This window comes from Lemur catta, chromosome 1 (genome assembly GCF_020740605.2).
Source record: "Lemur catta isolate mLemCat1 chromosome 1, mLemCat1.pri, whole genome shotgun sequence".
Lineage (NCBI taxonomy): Eukaryota > Metazoa > Chordata > Mammalia > Primates > Lemuridae > Lemur > Lemur catta.
In genome coordinates this window covers 197,260,515-197,284,647 of record NC_059128.1, presented here as the reverse complement: position 1 = coordinate 197,284,647, position 24,133 = coordinate 197,260,515, and the positions used below count along the sequence as shown (strand labels likewise).

Sequence of the window (24,133 nt, the reverse complement as noted above, 5' to 3'; positions counted from 1 at the left end):
GTGTGGCATAGTGGTAAAGAACACGAACTCTGGAGCCAGATTTTTGGGTTTGAATCCCAGCTTCCCCCAATTACTCCTAATAGTTGTAGGATCTTAAGTGACTTTCTTAACTTCAGTGTTTTAATTTCCTCATCTCTAAGAAAGGGATAATAATAATCTTGGTTATTATTAATGCTCCATTGCACTTGTTTTAGGACATTTTTCAAATAATGGAAAGTAATCCATTTGTGTATCAAGAACTCAGTTTAGTGGATCACAACCAGCATTTTAAAAAATGACACTATAAAATGCATTTGTGCATAACATTTAAGGGTATTATTATGACATTTATATACATATATAAATGAAGAAGTATATGGGTCATGATGTAAAAAATGTATCTTTACTATAATGTCAAAAGAATTAAAAGCCACCAACTTAGGAAAAGGTAGGTTCAGATTTATGCAACATATATTAGTATTTGTAAATGATTATTCTGCCACTTTTATGTTGCTTTACTCCAGTGGGTCTTAACTGGGGGCAATTGTACCCACCTACCAGGGGAGGTCTGGCATTGTCTAGAGACATTTTTGATTGTTACTACTGGGGAAGGAGGTATGCTACAGGCACCTAGTGGGCAGAGGGCAGGCATGCTGCTAAACATCCTACAATGTACAGGGCAGCCCCGCACCACAAAAAATTATCCAACCCAAAATGTCAAGAGTGTTGAGGATAAGAAACCCTACTTTACTTAGTGATACATTGCTAATGTGACTATGATTTGACATGCAAGTGTGTCATAACTGAAAATGAATCTGGTAAGTCATGGAAAGAAAGATCTAGTCACCAGTCCCAATTCTGTAAAGTGAGCTACTGAAATTCTTTTCTTCCAGGAATATTTGCATTAAGAACATTTTTTTAATTAGCTAAATTAAAAATGAGTTAATCTCCTTACACTGAAGTTTGGACCAAATCATTTTAAGGAAATGATTTTGATTTTCTTGTTCAATATGATAAAAATGTTTATTTAAGTATATATCTTAAGGTTGGCAGTGAAATCTCAGGTTTACAACAGTTTACATTCAGTGGTTTTTTGGGTAACACATCAGTATGGCCAAACGTTAACTCATTTCACTTTTGTGTCAATAACAAATTAATATTTGTGATATACAGTGTTCTTAAGTATAAAAACTTCTTGGATTGTTTTTAAAAGAAAACACATCTTAATAATATCACAGCCCCAAAGACACATTCTGAAAAGGTATCAAAGTTGGGGGGAGCTTCAGTTCAGTTCATTTCTTTATGTGTTGTGAGTTTTTTTCCATTTGTAGAATGATTTTTTTTTTTTTTTTTCTTTTTTGAGACAGAGTCTGGCTCTGTCACCCCGGTTAGAGTGTAGTGGTGTCATCATAGTTCGCTGCAACCTCGAACTTGTGGGCTCAAGCAGTTCTCCTGCCTCAGCCTCCTGAGTAGTTGGGACTAACCAGGTGAGCGCCACAATGCCCGGCTTTTTTCTATTTTTAGGAGAGATGGGGTCTCGCTCTTGCTCAGGCTGTTCTCAAACTCTTAAGCTCAAGCAATCCTCCCACCTTGGCCTCCAGAGTACTAGGATTACAGACAGGTGTGACCCACCACACCTGGTCTGTAAAATCATGATTCTTATTATAGTTGTTTTAATTAGTTTTAATATGACAACATATTAACAAACTAATATTGATATGGGCTTTTCAATTTGCCCAAGATTAGGAATTATAAATGGAATGAAGCAGCACTTCCAGTTGACAAATGGATCCACAGGTAACTCGATGTCTCTTAAATTAAGCTTGTGACAATTAAACCAATAAACTGTAGCTATGAGGAAACTATTGACAAAGTACAACCAGGGAATATTCATCTCAATATATGCTGGAATTTGTACTTTAAGTAAAAGAATAATTAGCTGAAGTAGTACAAATGGTAACCAGGTACCAAGAAAACAGACAATGAGCTTAGACAAGAATGTTTTTTTAGAGTTCACCATATAACTAGATTGGGATGAAAAAGGAAAATATAAGATAGTCTCATTCATATAGGAAGTTATCCTAATAGCCTGTACCAAGGTAATAACTTCTGACCAAGAGATTATAAAAGCCACAAATAGAATCATCATCATGGAAAATGACAGCCAGTAACTCTGAATGCTAACATAGAAAGGACATTGATAAGAATGAATATTCTGTGCCTTCAGGCTTTGGTAGATAGCTGGGTCTCCCAAAACATAAGCAAGGACTGAAATCCAAAGTAAAATTATCGTAAAGAAATAAAATAACTTTTGACACTTAAATGAAAGCTTGGTGGTTTTAGAGAAATTCAGGTAATAATCTATACAAGCTATCAGGAAAACTGGATAATGCAAAAGGCCATAAGTAAAGGAAATAATTTGAGTAAATAGGCAGATGTGGTATTTAGTAAACCTAATGCCCAAAAGTACAAAATCCCTGAAATAGGATATAATGGAAATGTTTACCAAAAGTAAAAGATCAACAAATCCTAGTGAAATGCAAAAATATTCCATAAAATTCTGATAGGTGTTTTTTCTTCTCATTCCTAGTGTGAAGATATTTAATAATATTTTCCCAAGTATGATCAAAAATAGCAGACAGTTAACATCTAGGGGCTGGTTTGTTTGATTTAACTGGTACTGAAAAGAGCAGTTCTCTGAAGAAAGAGCAGTCATATTTTTAGTTAAATTTCAAGATGACCTGATGTAACACACATGATAAAACACTGCTTCACTTTGTTTTCCATCCCTGCAAAAAAAGTGAAAAGAAAATCTTGTTATCTTGATGCTATCTCTATTTTAAAACTACAAAGCAAGCACCTCTATTCTTAAAAATCTAAGTTCAATCCAATCATTGTCACAAATAATTAAACATAGGAATTATATTCTCATAATACTTATAGAATATAGACCATGATCAAGAAGAATTAATGTGTATACTCTGGTTATTTACTGAGACCTAGATGGTACAGAATTCTGAGATCTTTAAACCAAAATGTTATATATAAATTAATTACTACCTTCCTATATAAGTGTAGGTTTTAATAACTTGAAAAGAAAAAAAAAAACTTTTATCTGCACTGGAGCCAAAATCCATGCCTAAAAGAGCAGCTTGATAGTAATACTCAAAACAGCCACTGATAGCTTTTAACCTGGTCCCACTCTGACTCCCAAAAACATTACCTCAGCCCTCATTTTTGTCACCGAAATTTAGAGGCCATACTTATTCGGCCCTTTAACATAGCAGTTTTTAAAGCTTTTTAACCACAGGATCATTCACATTAAATCTCTTTCTGAAGCTCAGAGGTTTAAAACAGATGGTACAGCTAAAAATAACAACATAGATGAAGGAAAAGAAAGATAAGGATTTATCTTCTGTATATGATCTTTCAGGTATGGCACCTGGAGAGATGAGAGAATACAGGGTAGGAGTAGGGACTGAGTATGGATACCTGGGAACATTAAGACCTAGTAGATAAAGACACAGGAAAAAGAATTGACGCTGGAGGGTTTATAAATGCATTTGGAAGCAGGGAAAAGAGACGATGAAGAAAGAGGTCAGAGAAGAAGAAATCAGGAAAGGATGGAAGGAAAGAAAGGAGATTCAAGAAATTTATCCTTAACATTTAACAGAAAAATCAGGGTTGGCCTAAAGTTATTTCAACAATACTGTTCAGTCACAGTGTTTATAAACAGCAAAACAAAACAACAAAAAACCAAAATCACAACTGGAGATGACTTAAAAATAACACAAGTTGAGGGTTGGGTGTAGTGGTTCATGCCTGTAATCCCAGCACTTTGGGAGGCTTATACAGGAAGATTGCTTGAGGCCAGGAGTTCAAGACCAGTTCCTGGGCAACAGTGAGACCTCTTTTCTACAAAAAATAAAAGATAGCCAGGCATTGTTGCATGCACCTGTAGTTCTAGCTACTCGGAGGATGAGGCCGGAGGATTGCTTGAGCTCAGGTATTCAAGGTCAAATGAGCTATGATCGGGCCACTGCACTCCAGCCAGGGTGACAGAGTGAGACACTGTCTCTTAAAAACTAAATAAATAATACAAGTTGAGTTTTCCTTATTTGAAATGGACTAGATTTTGGATTTTTTTTGGATTTGGGAATATTCACATTACATCAGTTGAGCATCTCAAATCTGAAAATCTGAACTCTGAAATGATCCAGTAAGCATTTGAGTGTCATATCAGTGCTCAAAAAGTTTCAGATTTTGGAGCATTTCAGATTTTGGATCTTCAGATTAGGGATGCTCAACCTGGTACATCTTTATGAAAGCCTATTATTATGCAGCCATTGAGAATATTTCTCAAGATAGGAGAAAGACTAAGTTTTCAGTCTACCTTTTCTATACTTGTTAAATTTTAAGCCTTGTGAATTTCTTACATGTCAAAAAAGTAATGTCATGATAAACTCCCACAATGTTAAGTGAAATGCAGGTTTCAAAATTATGTAACATGTCATCTAATTTTTGTAAGAAATGCATGGAAAAAGACTAAAAAGGTATCAGTATGGTAGTATTATGCTTATAGGTTTTTCTGTATTTCCCAAACTTTAAGGGAAAAAATAATGGAGTAGTTAGTCTCAAAAGTGAAAAAACTGAATTTGCTTAAAAGCAGATCATTGATAATTAAATTATTTCAAGGGAGTAGTGAAGAGATTGAGGGTAAAGAATTCACTGTGAGAGAGGAATATAAGTTCTGTTGACACATTGAACCCTTACTCTCATGGCCATAAATCTGTGTTATGACCTCACTTATAATGAATATTTATATATATATGTAAAGACAGTAATAAAAAATATGGTATATCTATTTTCATAACTATAGAAGACCCAAAATAAGTGCTTCCTATACTCAGGTTTTTTTCTGTACTCAAATATACTACAGTTCAACTTACCCCTATCCAAAAAAGTTCCATTCCAGATTTCCTGTACAAGAGCACAAAGTCTTAGCTGCCAACTTGACAAATGCCATTGGCCTTGTAAGTGGTGTTGCTTGGATAAGGAAGCCTAGATGGAGTAAGACCATGAAGTCCCCCTTGTGCCAAAGAAAAAACAGGCTTAGTTTTCAAGAGCCAATGTTGGTTTAAAATGAGGGTGAGGAAGGGAAATCATGTGGGTCCATATTTATAAAGACCCATCTTAAAAAAACGTATCTTTAGGATAAAAGAAAAAGAAATAAAAACAGATTATCTGTATCAAAAGATTTTATCCTTTTTATAACCCCTATCCTAAATTAAATAAGAAAAGCTGAGTAAGCAACATCCAAGAGAGGGTTCCTAACTTTCCATTTCACCGTTACTCTCGAGGCAGAGCCAACTGGAAGGCCAGAAAGGCAGGCTAGTGCCTAGGGCAGGACTCCAGTGTCTCCTAGGGGCTTAAGGAAGGTTCTGAGAGGAGGAGGGAGGACCAGCTACAGCCACCAAGGCACACTAATCAAGGATCTCCTCAGAAGAGGACCAGAAGAAAGAGACAAGTCTGAAACAGAACATGTAAGAGAATCGTAAAGCTAGAAGAAAAATAACACCCAGGGAAGACATGCAACTTGAGGCGATTAAAAGCAATAGGAAGAAACTGGAAAACAAGATTTTGGTTGGTTTACATTATTAGTTCCTGAATACGCAGTCATGGAAACCAATCAAAACTTTCTTAGATGAGACCAATTTTATATGTAAGTATTCAAAATTCCAATATTTTGTTCTTTAAAGCAGCTCCCTGGACAAGACAAAAATCCTTTGATACGCTGCCTGTCACAAATTTTCATTTGAAAAATGTTCACAGTAACTACAGAAATTCAGAGATTTATAAGACAATGGTCCTTCTCCTGCATGGTTTTGAAATACTTATGAACATCAACTCATATGCCTCATAAACAACCTAAAAAGTTAACGTAGAAGTTCTTTTCCAGGCATCTTGCCTCTCCCATGGGCTTGCTTTGCAATCTGGCCCAGTCAGTCCAGAAGCATCGGCAGGGCCTCCATGATTTCTTTTCACTGACCCAGTCTCTGCTTTCTATTTACAACTCAATTCTTAACAATATGCCATACTTACTCTCCAGTATGTCTGTTTGACTGATGATCTTCCTATTTTATTTCGGTTTTAGTGCCTTCAATTATGTTACTTTGGGTTTCTTGCATTTCATTTTGCTATACCAAAATGCCATGTAAGTAAGTTCTGTGTGAAAGACAGAAAACAAAATTAACCATCATCAAGAGATATCTTAATAATGAGTCCAGTGAAACTGGCTCCAGATCCCTGCTTAGAAAAACTATAACTTTCTGTGGATTGAAACCAAACTTAGAGAGCAGAGGGAAATACCTCCTAACTTGTTTCACAAGACTAAAATTACCCTGATAAAAACCAAAGACATTTCAAGAAAACTAAATTATAAGTCAACATCCCTCACAAACAGGGAGACAAAATGTGTAACAAAATATTAGCAAATTTAATCCTTAATACATCATGGCCAATGCAAGCTTAACATTAGCAAATCAATAATATAATCTACCATATTAACAAAATAAAGGAGAAAAACTATAGGATTATCTGAGTAGATGAAGAAGCATTTAACAAAATCCAGCATGATAAAAACTCTCATAGATAGGCTACTTTCCCAACCAATAAGCAGCATCGATGAAAAGCCAACATCTAACCTGATGCTTAGTGAAAAAGTGGCCATTTTCCCCAGTATCAGGAACAATGTGATGTCTGCTCTCCACTCCTACTCAAGACTATTACTGGAGGTCCTAGCCAGCGCACTAGGGTAAGGACAAGAAATAAAAGGAACATAGATTGGAAAGAAGGAAATAAAACTCTCTTTATACATGGGTGATATGATCACATACTTAGAAAAATCTAAGGACTCTATAGTAAAAGCTACTAAATCAAGGTCGTAAATCAATAAAAAAAATTGTACTTCTATATACTACCAATCGACAATTGGAAAATGAAATACATCATTTATAATAACATTGAAAATAGGAAACAAGGGTAAATTTGACAAAGCACATGTAAGCACAGTATTCTGAAATTTTAAAATGTCACAGAAAAATTTAAAAAGACCTAAATTAACAAGATACACCATAGATTGGAAGACTTAGGAAGTTTTTTTATAGAAATTGGCAAGCTAATTCTATAACTTATATACAATTGCAAGTGCCTAGTAGAGTCAAAATAATTTTTAACAACAAAGTTGGAGGAAATACACTGATTTTAAGACTTGCTATACAGGTACAGAAATAAAGACAGTGTGGTATTAACATAAGGATTGTCCTATAAATCAACGGGACAGAAGAGAGTCCAGAAACAGACCCACATATTTTTCGTCAACTGATTTGCAACAAAAGTACAAGGTAATTAACGGGAGATAGTCTTCTAAAAATGATGCTATAAGGTATACATCCATGAGGGGGGAAATTAACCTTGACCTTGACCTCACACCATACACAAAAATAAAGTCAAAATGAATCATAGGACCAAATGCAGAGGTAAAACTGAAATTTCTAGAAGAAAATCTTTGTGATCCTGGGCAGGTATATTAGTTTCCATAACAAATTACCACTGGTGGTAAATTTAAACTGGTGGCTTAAAACAACAGAAATTTATTCTCTCATAGTTCCGAAGGCCAGAAGTCTGAAATTAAGATGTCAGCAGAGCCATCTTCCCTTTGAAGGCTCTATAGGAGAATCTTTCCTTGCCTCTTCCAGCTTCTGGTGGCTCTTGGCACTCCTTGGCTTGTGGCAGCATAAGGCCAATCTCTGCCTCTTTCTTCATATGTCCATCTTGCCATATGTCTCTTCTCTTATTAAATAAGAACACCAGTCATTGGATTTATAGCTCGCCCTCACCTAGTATGACCTTATCTTAATTATGTCTGCAAACAACCAAATTTTCCAGATAATTCCAAATAAGGTCACATTCTATGGTTCCACGTGGACTTGAATTTTGGGGGGATACTAGTCAACCCACTACAGAAGGCAAAGGTTTCTTAGGCAAGACACACACATGCATGCACACACACACACAGATTGATAAATTTGATTTCATCGAAAAACACACACTTCTCCCTGAAAGGACAGTTAAGAAAATGAAAATGTAAGCTATAGACTAGGAGAAAATATTCACAATATTCTGACAAATGACTTAGATCCAGGATATCTCTTACAATAAGATAATTAGCCCATTAGAAAAATGGAAAAAGATATGAACAGATACTTCAGGAAAATATAAATGGAAACCACAGTGAGATACCTATGCATGCTCACTCCAATAGCTAAAATTCTAAAAGACTAGCAATACGTGTTTTGGCAAGGAATTGGAATAACTAAATCCCTCAGCCATTGCTTAAGGCAGTGTAAAATGGTACAACCACTTAGGAACAGTTTGGCAGTTTCTTACAATGTTAAACATTGAAGTACCATTTTACTACCCTGTAATCCCATTCCTATTTACCCAAGAGAAATGAAAACATACGTCCACAAAAAGGCTTGTACAACTTATTGCAAGGACAAATACTCAATTCTCAACAAGCTGTGGAAAATGCCTTTCGAGATTTCATCACCACTCGCTCTCTAGGCTTCTTTGCTGCTGGCATAAACAAGGTACCATTAAGATGGCAAAACTGTGTTGATAGTTTATGTGCATACTTTAATTGTACTGCTTCTCATCTGAGATATAATCAACTACACTTTTGATTCAAAATCGGACATCTCATATTAAATAAGCCACATACCCATAATTATTAAAGAAAATTTTAAAATTAAAAAAAAAGGCTTGTACACAAATGTGTGTAGATTTATTCATCATGGCCTCAAATTGGAAATATTGCGAATATCCATCCACAGGAGAATGGATAAACTGCAGTATATCTATACAGTGAAATACATTTCAGCAATACAAAGGAATGAAGTACTGATACATGCTACACAGGGACAAATCTCAAAACATGCTGAACAAAGAGAACCTGACATAAAATTTTTGAGTATAGTCTGTGTAGTTCCAATTACATGGAATTCAAGACAGACAAAACTGATCCATTAGGCCAGAGAGGCCATCAGTGGGAATCTGGGGCCAGGCTGGGGCAGAGGGGCAGCAGAGAATGTTCTGTAGGGATGAGAATGTTCTATATCTGGATTGGGCTGGTCGTTCAAATGTATACATTTTCCAAAATTCAAAGTATATACTAAAAATGCATGTTGTATTAACTTATTTTTAAAGGATGTCCATCTTACAGTATTGGATATAAAAGTGAAAACCCGGAATTAATTTAAATGTCCAATAGCAGGAAACCAGCTGCATGAATTATGATACAACTTCCAATGAAAGGTGTTTTTTTTTTAAACAAATGCACTTCCCTCCGCTCCCTCTCATAACTCCACTAAAATAACAGGAAATTGAGTTTTTACTTAACTCTAAAATAAATAACCAAACCTAATTTGTAACACTGAGGAGCACTGGAGAACCAAGTCACCATTTTTAAACTGGTAAATACTGGGAAAGAAACATTCTTCCTGCCTTTCCTGTACTAATTAACACTTGGTGACAAAATAGTAAGTGAGGGGATGTCTACTTTTATGGAAGTACTTTGATGAGTGAACAGGAATAAAATTTGAACATGTTGCAACCCCCGATGTACTATATGGAGATAGCCAACGATCATCAACAGCTACTAATACCCAAAGGCAGAGATCAAAGAATACACAAGTATCTACCTGCCAAAAAATTAGAAGCCGATCAAACCTGTAGATTCAACTACTGATTTGCAAGAAAAACGGGGTTACAAGAACATGTTTAATGACCCTCACAGGATGCAGTAAATAAAATCCAAATGGTGGTAAGCTCTACAGGACAACTTGTTTCTTCAAATAAATTGTATCAACAACTACCCAAAGGATTAAGAGACTTAAAATATATCAACCAAGTGCAATGTGTAGAACTTATCTGAATTTAGTGAAACAAAGAATTTATAAAACAACTGGAAGTTTGAACACTGACAAGAAATTTTAGGATATTAAGGGATTTTTAATTTGGGGTATAATGATGGTATTACAGTGTAATGGGCTAAACTGTGTCCGCTCCAAATCCATATGTTGAAGCCCTAACTCCTAGTACCTCAAAATGTGACTCTGTTTGGAGACAGGGCCTTTAAAGAGGTCATCTGGACACACACACGACACCAGGGATGCCCGAGCACAGAAGAAAGGCCAGGTGAGGACACAGCAAGAAGGTGGCCATCTACAAACCAAGGAGAGAGGCCTCAGGAGAAACCAACCTTGCCGATACCTTGATCTCAAACTTCTAGCCTCCAGAACTGTGAGAAAATAAATTTGCGGTTTAAGCCCCCTAGTCTGTGGCATTTTATTATGGCAGCCCTAAAAATTAACACATATGGTTATTTAAAAATGTCACTATTCAAAATAAAATATGAACTGAAATATATACAGATGAGACAGATCCTCTGCAATTTGCTTCAAGATAACGTGGTGGGGGTGGGGATGGACTGCAGTGCAGATGGGGCAGGACTGACTGTTGGTTAATGGCTATTCCATCTATTTGTATGTATGTTTGAAAATTTTCATAACCTTTTTAACACACTGACTGCCACACTAGAAAAAAAATTTTCCCTGGGGCCACGATGTTTTATTGAAACAAAATGATCCTTTCTAATTTGATACTTTTTATTGTTTTCTGTGCATCAGTTATATGCAATGCAATCCACGTTTTTAGAATTAAATTGTCAATATTAACTGTAACAATAAGGACACCAACAAGGAAGATTTTCATGGACCAACTTCAGGGTTTTGCTTCACGAGGCCCTGGGCTCAAAACTAGCCTGAGTTAAATACAACTCACATGACAGTCCATGTGCTAAAAAGGCATAAACCTTCAAAGACAAAATTCCAGAGGCTGGAAAATGAATAGATGAACGGTAAATGAGCATCTTGCTATATAAAATGTGCTCCAAGGACCAGGAGCATAAGCAGCACCTAGGAAATTACTGTAAATATAGACTCTGAGGCTCCAACTCAGACCTACTGAATCAATATGCACTTTAAATAAAATCCTCAGGTGGATCATATATACTGAAAATACACTGAAGTTAGCAGTGGAGAGAGCAAAGTGCCAAGCTAATTTATACCTTAGGATGCTCAAAAGGTTCAGGAATCAATGCCCCAGGTATCTTTAGAAAGGGATGCAAAGATTGGGCTAAAAACCGATGGATTAGCTGCTAATGAAATAATAAGCAGTTAGACACCCAGATCTCTTTTTAGTGTAACAAATGACTCCCTCTTCAAGTATGGAATAAGAAATGGAGGTTTCTTCCTCTGGGTAGGGTAAAACAAGAAATCTTTGGACTGTGGGCAGAGTTGAGGAGAGAGGGGACCATACAAAAATGGGGACTGCATAAAAATACACACATTAAAAGTTGAGACCTCTCCAGCCTTCCTTCCTCCACTTGGATTTCAGGAATACTATTATTAGAAGACATAAAGATCCAAAAATCCCTCTCTAGGCATCAGCCTAGAAAGGACTATCTAAAAATATTACATTGACTCTTCTCTTCTACTCATACATATGACTGGACATTCAAAGATCCTCAGACATTCAAAGAAAATCTCTAGTATTAAAAGTCAAACAAATCCACAAGCAGAAAAAAATTGGAGGAGACAAAATGCTAGCAGAAAACTTTATTTAAAACTCATTGTTTTCAGGAAGAAAATACTGCATCCATACAATAAGAAAAGGAGCTATTTAACAAAAGAAAACAAGAAAGAGCTCTTAGAAAATAAAAATATGATGGCAGAAATGATAAGGTGAACAGAAAGTTGGGAAATAAAGTTCAGGAAACTTCCCAGAAAAAGTGGAACAAAAAGATATGGCTAAGAAAATTAGAGGACTAATCCAGTTGGTACAGAATCTGAATAATAGGAATCACAAAGAGAGGGAGGGAAACTGGAGGGGAAGAAATCAAAGAAGAAAAGGCAGTAACATTTTCTAGACTTCAAGATTTTTCAAGATTAAAAGGACCTGTCATGCCCACCTTGATGAATGAAATCATCCATCAGAAATTTGAAAACAGTAGTCTCATATTTTTGTGGAATTCCTGTGCATATGCTCGTAATTAAAAGATAAAAAAGGTTGAAAACAGTGATGACAAAGAGATCACTAGTTTCCCAAGAGGGGAGAAAAAAACCCAAACAGGTTTCATACAAAGGATTAAGAAATGGAATGGATATCTTGAAAACCAGTAAATTAAGGGAAAGAATAAATCAATTCCCTACCTTATATGAGATGTACATCCAGGTAACCAAGTAGTAGATGAGGAAAAGTAGCTCTTTAAAGAGTGTTCCAACTTGTAAATGAAAAATAAACTTTAGACTTAGATTTCCACCATTTGCAACCTGCCACTTACATAGACACGTATAGCTGCCATCATCACAATAGGAGAGACAACCAAACATTTCATGCCTCTTATAGCCCGAACATAGGTCTGATTGAATCTCTGGATCCAGCTGCCAATTTATAAGAAATAGAGGACTGAGGGATATACCAAGCTGAACCATGAGCATGCAAATACAAAACTCACACTGTGGAAGACTCTATTGGCCAAAGGGTCCAGTTCAACGGAAGAACAAGGAAAGTTTTAAAAATGGAGAAGTCATGTAGAAAGTAAAAAAGATACTTAAAAGACATCTCAAATAAGTTTTTTTAAAAGAGGTAAGACTAAACTATAGCCTCTAGGGATACACATTTGGGTGTTAGCTTTGAAATGCAAGGAAGTGATTACTATAAAAGTCAAGTTATTTTGGGGGAAGTGAGGACGCTGTGATTGGGAGAGGTAACTGGAAGGGGCTTATGGAGCAACATCCTTGTTCCTTACCTGACAGGTGGCTACTCGGGTGGGATGGCGTCAGGCTCCTCAGCAACAATGGAAGCCAAGATGCCTTCAATTCTAAGGGGTAAGTTCAACAAAACAAAAATAACACTTGGCATAAAAACCACAGGCAAAATCAAAAGAAAACAAACTGAAGAAAAAAACATTACAAAATATTAATCTCCCTAATTTAGAAAGAGCTCTTGGAAAGCAAACATGAAAAAGATCAAAATCCCAAGTGAAAAAGATTTTAAGAGACAATTCAGAAAAAGGACAAATGGGCTATTAAACATACAAAAGGAGGGTCAGTATCATTCATAAGAAAAATGGAAACTTAAACTATACTGTTTGCCTCATAAAAGATAGGCAAAACCCCAAATTTGTCAACAGAGTATCTCTGGTGAGGCTGTGAACAGGTACTCCTATCCACTGGTGAGGCTGAGGAGTATAACTGGTATAACTCCTGCAAAAGGCATTCTGACAATATCAAAATTACGAAGATACTTATATGTCCCCGTGAGCCAACAACTCCACTCCTAAGGATTTATCCTGTAGATCTGCTTGTATGCATGAACAATTAACTGTTTGAGAGTATTCACGGGCCTGGCGCGGTGGCTCACGCCTATAATCCCAGCACTCTGGGAGGCCAAAGCAAGAGGATCTCAAGCTCAGGAGTTCAAGACCAGCCTAAGCAAGAGTGAGACTCCATCTCCACTAAAAACAGAAAAAATTAACTAGGTGTGGTGGTGCATGCCTGCAGTCCCAGCTACTCAGGAGGCCGAGGCAGAAGGATGGCTTGAGCCCAGGAGTTTGAGGTTGCAGCGAGCTACACACCACTGCACTCTAGCTGGGGCAGCAGAGTAAGACTGCATCTCCAGGGGAAAAAAAAGTCACAGATTTGGGGGAAAATATTTTCAAACCATATATCTAGTAAACATCCACCTACGTATTTAAAATTTCTTGAAACTCAGTATGATGGTGACAATCCAATTTAAAAATGGGCAAAAGACTTAACTAGACATTTCAGCAAAGAAGACACATGAATGACTAATAGGCATGTGGAAAGGTGCTCATCATTAGTCATGAGGGAAATGCAAATTAAAACTGCAATGAGATACCATTATGTATCCATTAGAATGGCTGTAAGAATGACTAACAATGCCAAATGTTGGTGAGAATGTGGAGAAATCAAAACCCTCATACACTGTTGGTGGGACTCTAACATTGTGTACTGCTTTTGGAAAACAGTTGGGCAGTTTCTTAAAAGGTTAAACATAAACTTGCCAGATGATTCAGTAATCACACTCTTAAGAATCTACCTAAGAGAAAGAAAAGTCCACATAAACACTTGTAAATAGCAACCTTATATTGTTTATAGCAACATTATTCATAATAGCCAAACAATTCAGGTATCCACCAACCAGTGAATGGATAAGCAAAATGTAGTACATGCGTAAAACTGAATACTATTCAGCAATACAAAGGAACAAGCTACTGATACAAGCTGCAACATGGACGAACCTCAAAAATGTCATGCTGAAGTGAGAGAAGCCAGACACAAAAAACTACATATTCTAAGAAAAAGGCAAGAGACAGAAAGTGGCTCAATGGCTGCCTGTGGCAGGTATGGGGATTGACTGTAAACTGGCAGAGGGAACTTTGGAGTGACAGAAATATACAAAAACTGGACTGCAGTGATGGATGTGCAAATCTATAAATTTACTAAAAATCATAGAACTGTACACTTACAATGGGTGGATTTTATGGTATATAAATTATACCTCAATAAAACTACTCAAAAAAAAAAAAAAGAGACTTGTATGAGAATGTTCATAGCTTTATTCACAATAGCCAAAAACTGGAAAAACCCAAATGGTCAACAAAGTAGAATGGATAAATTATGGTATATTCAAAGAATGAAATATTAGTTACCAATAAAGAACAAACTACTAAAACACACAACACATATAAATCTCAAAAACATTATGTTGAACAAAAAAAGCCACTTTTTTTTCTTCTACTACATATTGTATTCCATGTACATGAAGTTCAAGAACGGGCAAAGCTCATCTATGGTGCTAGAAATCAGAAGAGCAATTGCCTCTGGGGTAGAGAGACTGCCTGCAAGGGGCAAGAGAACTTCCTGGAGCACAAAAATGCTCTGTATCTTGACAGGGATGTTGTTTAAATAGGTGCACACATTCATCAGAACTTAACACTTAAGATTTCTGCATTTTACTGACATACCACAACAAATTTTTAAATGCTTAAAAATGCCCAAAAGATGTACCACTAGACAAACTCAGAATTAATCAAACTTATTTTCAGAAGGTACAAGTATGGCTGTGTCTGTTGTCTATCTGTCTGTCTCTGGTCATCATAACATGTCAAATAGTTAATATAAATGGGTGGCTAATGATTTAATACTCACTTTTAAATGGTTAATTATGTCATGTGATACACACAAAAATACATTTAACATATATAAGTTATGAAACACAATCAAACTCACTGTATAGTCATTTATTTACTCCAAACATATTTATGGAGGGCCAAAAATATATTCCAGGCATCCAAGTTCAAACTGTGACTAAATCATATACATATATATATAGTGCTGATGTTTCACTTTTTTTAATGTAAGAATCTGAATGTACCTTTCAGAATAAAGTTTACTTAACATGAGATTCCTGGTCTGCTCATGGGAAGAAAAAAGTGTTAGATAATCCAACTGTCTCAGACTCATGAAGCAAAAGTAAGTTGGTACCAGCAGATTTGGGACTTAACGGGGTAGTCATTTCAGGCCTCCACTAACTGCAGGCCCATCCGCTCCACCCTGTTCCCCCAGGAAGATGGGCCCTGGGAAGACAGGCTAAACTGCGTGGAAACATCCTGAAGGAGGCTGCTGCCTGCTTAGAGGCATCCATTAAAACTCAGGACTCAGACCAGGAGGAAAGGAGTGCCACTACCACAGGCACCTGCCCACCCTCTGTCACCTCCTTTCCATATCCCCAGTTCCTCTTAGAATGACCCCTCATGTGGGCTCTGACCCAGGCCTAGAGGTGTGAGGATGAAGGAGGCATGACCTTTCTCAGTGCCTGGGAAGGTGCCAGGTCAGGGCACTTCCTACCCTCCTGGGGCATTTTAAAGAGTGTTTAAAACATTCATGCCTTTTGACCCAGTATCTGCGCTCCAGTATTTTATCATAAGGAAATAATCCGAGTTGAAGGAAGTAATTATTGCGTAAGCTACACCCTCCAGCATAGTTAATAATAGCCTACAGAACACCCTCCCTCACCTTCAAAGATTCAAAACAACTGAATGTCTAACAATAGGGAACTACTCAAATGAATTATGACACAGTCATAAGATGGACTACGACCTGCAGCCATGAAAGATAAACTTTAGAGACAAAGAGCAGGAAAATGCTGACAATATAACGTTAAGTAACAGAAGAGGAAGCTGTGTATGCCAGGGCTTCTCACAGGGAGAAGTGGATTTCCCTAGTGCCCCAGAGATTTGCTGACCCCTGAATCAGTGTCACTGAGGGGAGCCTGCTCTTGCCCTCAGACAGCGTGTGACAGCAGGCATGGGAAGGTGAAGACTAATGGTACACATAGTGTCACTCCAATATTGGGTAATTAGGAAAAACCATGTATATACACAGATCAGAAGTAATTAATGCCAGGCCACCTGTGATTGGTAAGGTGGTGGCCTTTGTAGACCAATACTTCTCACATTTGAATACGGACCTTGTTAAAAGAGATTCTGATTCGATGTCGGGAGTGAGCCTGAGATTCTGCATTTTTTTTTTTTTACTACCAAGCTAGCAAACAGCATGAGATTCTGCATTTCTTTTTTTTTTTTTTGAGATAGAGTCTTACTTTGTTGCCCGGGCTAAGTGAGTGCCCTGACGTCAGCCTAGCTCACAGCGAGCTCAAACTCCTGGGCTTAAGCGATCCTACTGCCTCAGCCTCCCGAGTAGCTGGGACTACAGGCATGCGCCACCACGCCCAGCTAATTTTTTCTATATTTTTAGTTGTCCAGATAATTTTTATTTCTATTTTTAGTAGAGACAGGGTCTCGCTCAGGCTGGTCTCGAGCAATCCACCCGCCTCGGCCTCCCAGAGGGCTAGGATTACAGGCGTGAGCCACGGCGCCCAGCCGAGATTCTGCATTTCTAACAGGCTCCCAGGTGATGCCTATGCTGCCAGCCCAAGGGCCACACACAGTACAGCAGGACAGACCCTGAAGGGAGACAGCCCAGCCACACAAACAGTGCCACCTGTGGTTGGTGAGAGTACACATGCATATTTACTTATTACTGCCCTATATTTTCCACAATAAAAATGGACTGCTTTTGTAATCAGAAAGAAAACTTAAATGTTCAAAACCTTTTGACGGTAATTATTCTTACAGGAATCCATCTCAGATAATGTGAAATGGGATCAAAGGTTTTGGTACATTCAACTTAGAATGATTTGCAATATCAAAAAATAAGCAACCACCTTGTTCTCTACTATTTTAAGAGAATGACTTTAAAAAGGCTGAAATAGCATTAAGTCATTAAAAACGATATTTATAAAGACATGAGAAAATAATAAGTTTTAATCACAGTATGGCAACTATATTAAAATGCTAACAAAATAAATGTCTATAAAATGCTAGAATTTATTAAATTTATAAAAAATGAAAGCAGAGCAAAACAAAAAGAAAATATGTCAAAATGTCAATGTCTTCAGACCCTTGGATGGCGGGGTCACCAAGATTTTTTTCTCTTAAACCTTCCAGAATACAGTCAAGTTGAAGGAGGCAGGATCTGGAGGCCAGGGTGCCAATGGAAAGTGGCAGAGGCAGGGAAGAGACAGAAGCCACACAAGAGATGAGCAGGAGAGCGCAGGCGCCGGGCCCATCAGCTGGGGTGGGGTACAGGACTCCTCTCTGAACCCCTGCTGGCAGTGCAGGAGAAAGGCAAAGGGCTCAGTGAAGGCAGGCTGGCCACTGTACCCAGGAGAATCCAAAGTCTATCAGCTCTCCTCCTCCCAGCCCCTGCTGCATGAGTCTGGGCAAGAGCTGTCAGCAGGAGAGACCGCTGGGAGGGGAATCAGTGTCTCTCCATTCAGCCTCCCCAGAACACCTTGACTATCAATCTCTCCCTTCCCTTCCTCAGAATGTTCCCTTCCCAGAAGGACTTAAGGACATATGGAATAAGAACTCATGTTACCCTCTCTGATAAAGTAAAATGAAGCCCATTCCATGTTCCCATTTCTAGACTCATTTGTGGCGTAAACCTCAGTACCTCTCCTGACAGGCGGCAAAAGGCAATAAAAACAAATGCAAACAAACAGAAACCTACGTTGCCCGGCTGAAGATCAAACTAGACTGCCCTTTTTGAAACTATAGAACGCTAAATGAATATTAGTTAACAGTCATTGGTTAACGCTGGTTCACTTTTCCAAGTTAAAAAGTAAACCTGCCAACGTATCTATTGTATGATTTTAACGCTAAGGAGCAAGTCAGACAGTACTTCATTGGGCCTATGTCAGGACTTCATAAAATTCTGTTAGCCCCTTAAGCATTCCTAGTAGGTGTGCTTATCCCAGTTGACAGAAGAGGCACCGGACGCCCAGGGGATCCAGCCTTAACCCCTGTCCAGTGGTGGCACACCTGGGGCTGGGCCTCCTGGCCCGCTGACCCTCGTCTGCTCTTTCACAGTGGGGTAGAGTTTGCACCCACGTGAATGCTAGGGGATTCCATCTCCTCTCATAGTCAGTGCAGATTTTAATCCACGAACAACAGAGCCAAAGCCCTGGGTTCAAAGCCACAGGTTCTGGGCCAGTTCTCATCAGTTCCAAAGCTGTTGCCACACCAAATACCCTGTTAGCATTTGTCATGGAGAACATTTCCCTAAGGCCCTATGGCAACCCAGATGGGCAGCCCACAGCTCACTCTGAAAATAAGAAGGTCAGAGCTGGGAAGCATTCCTTCCTGGTAGTCTCTCTTCTAACCTTATGGGGGGAAACTCCCCCAAATAAAAGTGAAAGTAAAGGAGGCGGGCTCTAACAGCAATAGCTGACCCGAAGTGAATCCCATCCCCTGCCACTTAATCCTCACAGCCCTACAAGATAGATATTATTACTTGTATTTTACACAGAGGAAACTGAGGCACAAACAGTTTACAAAATAGGTGAAGGTCACACAGTCAGGTAGTGGGAGAACTGGAAATCAAACCCAGCCACCAGCTGGGTTCACACTCAGGATCTCTGGGCTTCGCCTTTGTTTGCTCTGGCTAATAATCAATCAGACTTTTCCTTGGCAAGGAGTTAATGATCACCTGAGGGAGCAACAACCACAAATGCCAACCCCAGAGTTCTGAAAGGATCCAGTCAAGTGGCTGGTCTGGCACTTACAGAACAGCCTCTAAACTTACTTCTTTTGGCCAAAACTTGGTATTGCACTTGTAGCCCTTGTTCTACAGTTCTCATCACACTGCGGTACATACATATGCCAACTGACAGTCCTAGTGACAAAGACCTCAAAACAGTGCCTGATATTTCCTCAAAACCACTCCACAAGGTTCATCTTTGTGTTATTTCTTTTTCCCATTCTCCCCCCAACACCTCACCCACCCACAGGGCTGTGAACACTAAGAACTACAGGGGAGGAAACAAAGATCTGAACAGAAGTTTCAACTGTAATGAAACTCCAGATATAAACAGAGGTGAGAAGATCTGTCCTGTGACCCTTAACTGAGAGTTTCAACGTGAGGAAATTAAGCAACCCTTGGACTTGCATCACAGAACCCCCCTGAAGGCCAGACTATGGGCACCTCAGTTCCTCATCCCCGCAGAGCTTTCTGAGGGGGCTATGCCTAAGCAGTGTGTAGAAAACAGACTTGTCGTTTTCAGGAGGGTGGTGGGCAGAGAAGGAAGCGAGTGAGGGGACCGTTGCAAGTCCTAGGAAACCCTCAGAGTGGCTGGGGTCCAGCTCAAAGCAGTGAGAGCCAACCCACAACCTCAGGATCTGTCAGATCCCAGAGTCAGGCTGCTTACAGGAGGGCTTCTTGGTGCCCCATCCCCACAGGACACCCTGGGGAACCCCCAAAGTGCACAAGACCCCCCCCCCCCACCTTCCTCCTCACAGAGTTAATGAATGGCGTGGGGTTTCGGAGCCGTTCCTTTTCCCCGCGGAGGCCTGCCCACGTGTGTACTCCCTTCTGGTTGTACCGCAGGGGTAGTAAACTCTAAAGTTCTATGTAAATGAGAAAAACAGGAAGGATGTGAGAAAAATGATGGCATAACTTGTATTCTTCTGACAACACAAGACTATTCGTTTCCTCAAAGGAATATGCACTTTCTCGTGTTTCTTGGGAAAAGAGCCTCTCAACCTATCTTTTGTTATCCCATTTTAGGTAGACACACACACACACACACACAAAGATCTCTTACTGTAAGGGAAGCCACAGTGCAACCTCAAGGATGGGAACACTTTAGGGAGTGTAGAGACTGGGGGAACTGGAGCGCACCTTCCCTAAAGAGGCGGCTGCTCTAGTACTGCCTTCGGGAATTCTTGGGGGCAGAATATTTGAAATCGCCCCATTTTCAGCACTGGCTCAGTTTTTTCTTTTTAACTCTGCGCTGAGCTGACAAAACTCGTCTGTTGGGTGGATGTGGCCATGCCCCTAGTCTGTCCCCAGGGCAGCAGGGTGTGGTAAAAAGACAGTTTGCCTAGATTGACTAACAGACTCATGTGGTCACCCTACTGCCTGCTAAAGATAGTGTGGACCTGAGGAGCGGCCAGAAATAACGCAGACTCTCAAGCCTGATGGAGCTGAGTTTGAATCTTGGCTCCACCTTTCCTGGCTGCGAGACTATTAACCTCTAGCCACAATTCCCATCTGTAAAATGGGCTGATAATATCCAACTTAGATTTGTAAGAATTAAAAACATGAGTGTGCGAAGACTCCCACAAACACTTAATAAATGTTAAATTTCCTCCCCAACCCCCTAGAGAAATGGCTTAAGGCAAGTCTTAGCTTTAGATTTCAATGTTCTTATCTGTTAAAAAGCAAAATTACCCTCTATCACCGCTGTTCCACCTCAGGAGATGGGATGGGGTGCTGTAGAGTACTTACAAATGAGGAGAATATTATTGACTTGATTGCCAACACCCTTTCCTATCACATCTGGCCCAGCAAAGGAGCAATTTGCTTTTCTAATGTGTTTCTACCCTCAGTAACAGAAGCAGGGAGAAAATGGTGTCACACTTATGGTAATTCCTTAAAATGGCTATTAGTGATCAACCCTCCAGAGTCCAATTCCACCAGAAGAATGTAAACATTAGGTCAGCACCTGGTCACTTAAGGGCCCAGCAAGTTTCTTTTATCTTTCTACACTCTTGTTTTAGGGAACTAGAGAGGAAACTGAGGTAGAAAACTAAGTCACTTAACAGTTCCATATTTCTTTTATTCATAAAAAGAAAATGGAACCACAACCAAAGAATTTCACTCATCATAAATTCACTATGATATTTTCCAACTTTAAAGGGATTCTTGTTAGTTCTCTCATTATTTTCCCATACACTGGGACACGTTCTGGCATTCCTCAACTGAATCTTAAAACATCTTCACAACTTCTTTTGCACTAGTGAATCTACACGGGCAAAGTTTAGGCTGAGAGGATTCATCTAACACTTCAACTTTTAACTGTCACAGATATTTGGCTTGTTTTCTCTTTAAATCACAGGCATCAAAGCTACTAAAAAATGTGGGTTTATCTTTCAGGAATATGCCTCCCCTTCTTCCCTCTACTGAACTTCAATAGCTACCTCTTAGAATCACTGCTTTTCCAAATTACTAATCAAGCATGACAGGACTAGTAGGAATTATAAGATAAATCTGGAGGAAAAACAATGAACAAGTTAAATGAACATACAGATATTATTCCCCCCTCCCCCACTTCAAGCAGGGTTCTTGAAAAGGAAAGAATGCTGTTAACACCATGCAGAATTTTTAGGAGTCTGTCCTTGGCTAGGTATTTACATGCCATGATCCCTGAAGCAAATAGGATAAAGATAGGAAAAGGTCAAGTAATAAGTAGATCTCCACTCATCTTGTGCTTTGTTTTTATAATGTAAACCTTGATGTAAACAATGCTTCCAGATATACACAATCCTAAGTGTATCACACATGTGTTCACTACCCCGAACACTTTTATGCTTTTGATGAGCATAACCTGGAAGGGATCTAGGCAATTTGAAAAAACTGCTAACACATTTTACACAACCCCCAGGCTTGCTAATGCCCTTTGTATAAAAAAAGCTGACCCTGCATCCACCTGCATCAACTTGATCCGCTCAGCTTTGTCATGCTCAGCAAACACCCTGTGCCTTCTGAGCAAAATTAATCGGCACCCCCAGGAGGGAGAAAAGGATGATTTTTTTATGACTCCAGTCTGGAGGGGCAGACTCGACACTCAATTACAAATAATGAGGGTCAGTGGAAGGTGGCCTTGAATCTACAATCACCTGCAGTGCCAAACCTACCTTCTGTAAAAAAGCTCCACAGGTGGTGGTGGTGTTATGTTGAAAGTAAAATGCCAAACATGCAAAATAGAAACACTAGTGTAAGGACTTCCATACCTACCAGCCAGCTTCAACTATTAAAAAGCCATAGCCTCTCTTCTCATCTTGTCCCCCCTGCCCCCCCCAGTACGTCTTTGTTAGCAGTGCTCCCCAAAACTGGATTATTTTGAAGCAAATCCTCAACCTGTATTTCAACTTCAGTCTGTATCTCCAAAAGAGTTTTAAAAACCATAATCATGATTCCATTACCAAAAGTAACTAAACAGAACTAATATTCTTAATGCTAACAAATAATCAGTACAAACTGCCATTATCTCATTTTTTTAAACATTCTTTCATCAAATCAGGATCCATCCAAGGTCCACACGTTGTATTGCCACATTATATATCTCTTAAACCGTTTTTAAACCCCAAGTCCTTCTCCCTGTGATTCTCACAGCAGCTAGGCTGATACCCAGCGGCCAGTCCCAGTAACTCCCATAACTCTACTCTGGGGATACCACAAAGAAACGCCGGTCTTAGAGCTTGGCAAATATATACCTATATGTTTATATTTATATATAAATTTATAAATATAAAGCACACGCGAAACCATTTCACTCGAAGCAACTATCACCCCTGACAGCCAAAGGCTCATTCACACCGCAATTCTTCTCGGTGTGGGTTTATATCTGGGATTTCAGCAACACCCTCCGCTTACCCGAGTCACTTGCACAAGTGTGGGACGAAGTGGGTGTTTTCTTCCAACTGAACCTTCCTCAGGAGACGGAGTTCATGCAGTCGCCTCCAGAATACAGGCGGCTGGCTCTGCCACCACCCCCGAGGCCACCTGCACAGGTGAGAAAAGTCAGCTTCAGCCACTGAACTCCCGAGGGCGGTCTCAGGTTATCTAGGAGGATTCTGAGCCGGCCAAGCTGGTCATCCAGGAGCTACCACGACGCCACGGCCTCCGCAGGCGAACAGCCCTGCAAACCGTGGAGGCTTAATCCCAGGCCAGGCTCGGCGTCCCCAACGCTCCGGCCCAGAACAGGGGACGGAAAGTCGGGCCCCAAGGAACACACGGTGAGTGTGTGTCGATGACTGTATACACCTAGGGGTGCCAGGAAGGAGAATGAAGAATTACACACACTCGTTTCTATAACATCACCTGTTTTTACAATGTTTAAAACCATCTCCTCCGGAAACAGGGTAGCGAGTGTCTGGGTGCGGGCACACGCCCATCGCCCGGACCTCCGTCGCTGCGGCTCCGCGGGAAGCCCCGACCCGGAGCGGGAAGGCTCGGCGTCCGTGGCCCCACTCCCAGATCCTCTAAGTGGCAGCGAAACGCCAGACCCCGAGCTCCTTCCCTTCCCAAACGCGCAGCGCGCCCAGCCGGGGAAGCCGGGAGCGCGCGGGGACCTCCGGCCACCCGGCCCTGGGGCGGGGAGGGCGGCCAGCCCGCCAGGCGCCCCCACCCGCGCCCGCACTCACCCGCCGACACGGCGCGCGGCGCCCTAGCAGGCTGCAAGCGAGGTCGTCGCCCGGGCACCTGCCGCGCCCGGCCCAGGTGACCGCCCCGGGGACGCGCGGGAGCCCAGCGCGCCCGCCCGGCCCCGCCCCTCCCCGCGCTCCCGGCAGGGGCGGGGGAGCACAGCCCCCGGGCCCCGC

General features: G+C 40.1%; 1 protein-coding gene across 4 annotated transcripts; it reads right to left on the bottom strand.

The window, feature by feature from the left end:
* Positions 1-1,644: 1,644 nt before the first annotated feature.
* Positions 1,645-24,133, bottom strand: GPR160 (G protein-coupled receptor 160). Of its 4 annotated transcripts, XM_045539632.1 has the most exons (6): positions 23,957-24,133; positions 23,187-23,315; positions 12,911-12,982; positions 6,684-6,788; positions 6,082-6,204; positions 1,645-2,768 (listed from the first exon to the last, which is right to left on the bottom strand). In XM_045539632.1, exon 6 carries the CDS (start codon positions 2,693-2,695, stop codon positions 1,679-1,681), a length of 1,017 nt encoding a protein of 338 aa, XP_045395588.1. In that variant the 5' UTR covers positions 2,696-2,768; positions 6,082-6,204; positions 6,684-6,788; positions 12,911-12,982; positions 23,187-23,315; positions 23,957-24,133; the 3' UTR covers positions 1,645-1,678. The 4 variants fall into 4 exon arrangements, with proteins under 4 accessions (XP_045395588.1, XP_045395589.1, XP_045395591.1 ...); XM_045539633.1 differs by lacking the exon at positions 6,684-6,788; XM_045539635.1 differs by lacking the exon at positions 12,911-12,982.

Coding starts and splice junctions, on each gene's coding strand:
- GPR160 (XM_045539632.1), bottom strand. CDS start 2,695: ATGACTGCTCTTTCTTCAGAGAACTGCTCTTTTCAGTACCAGTTAAAT.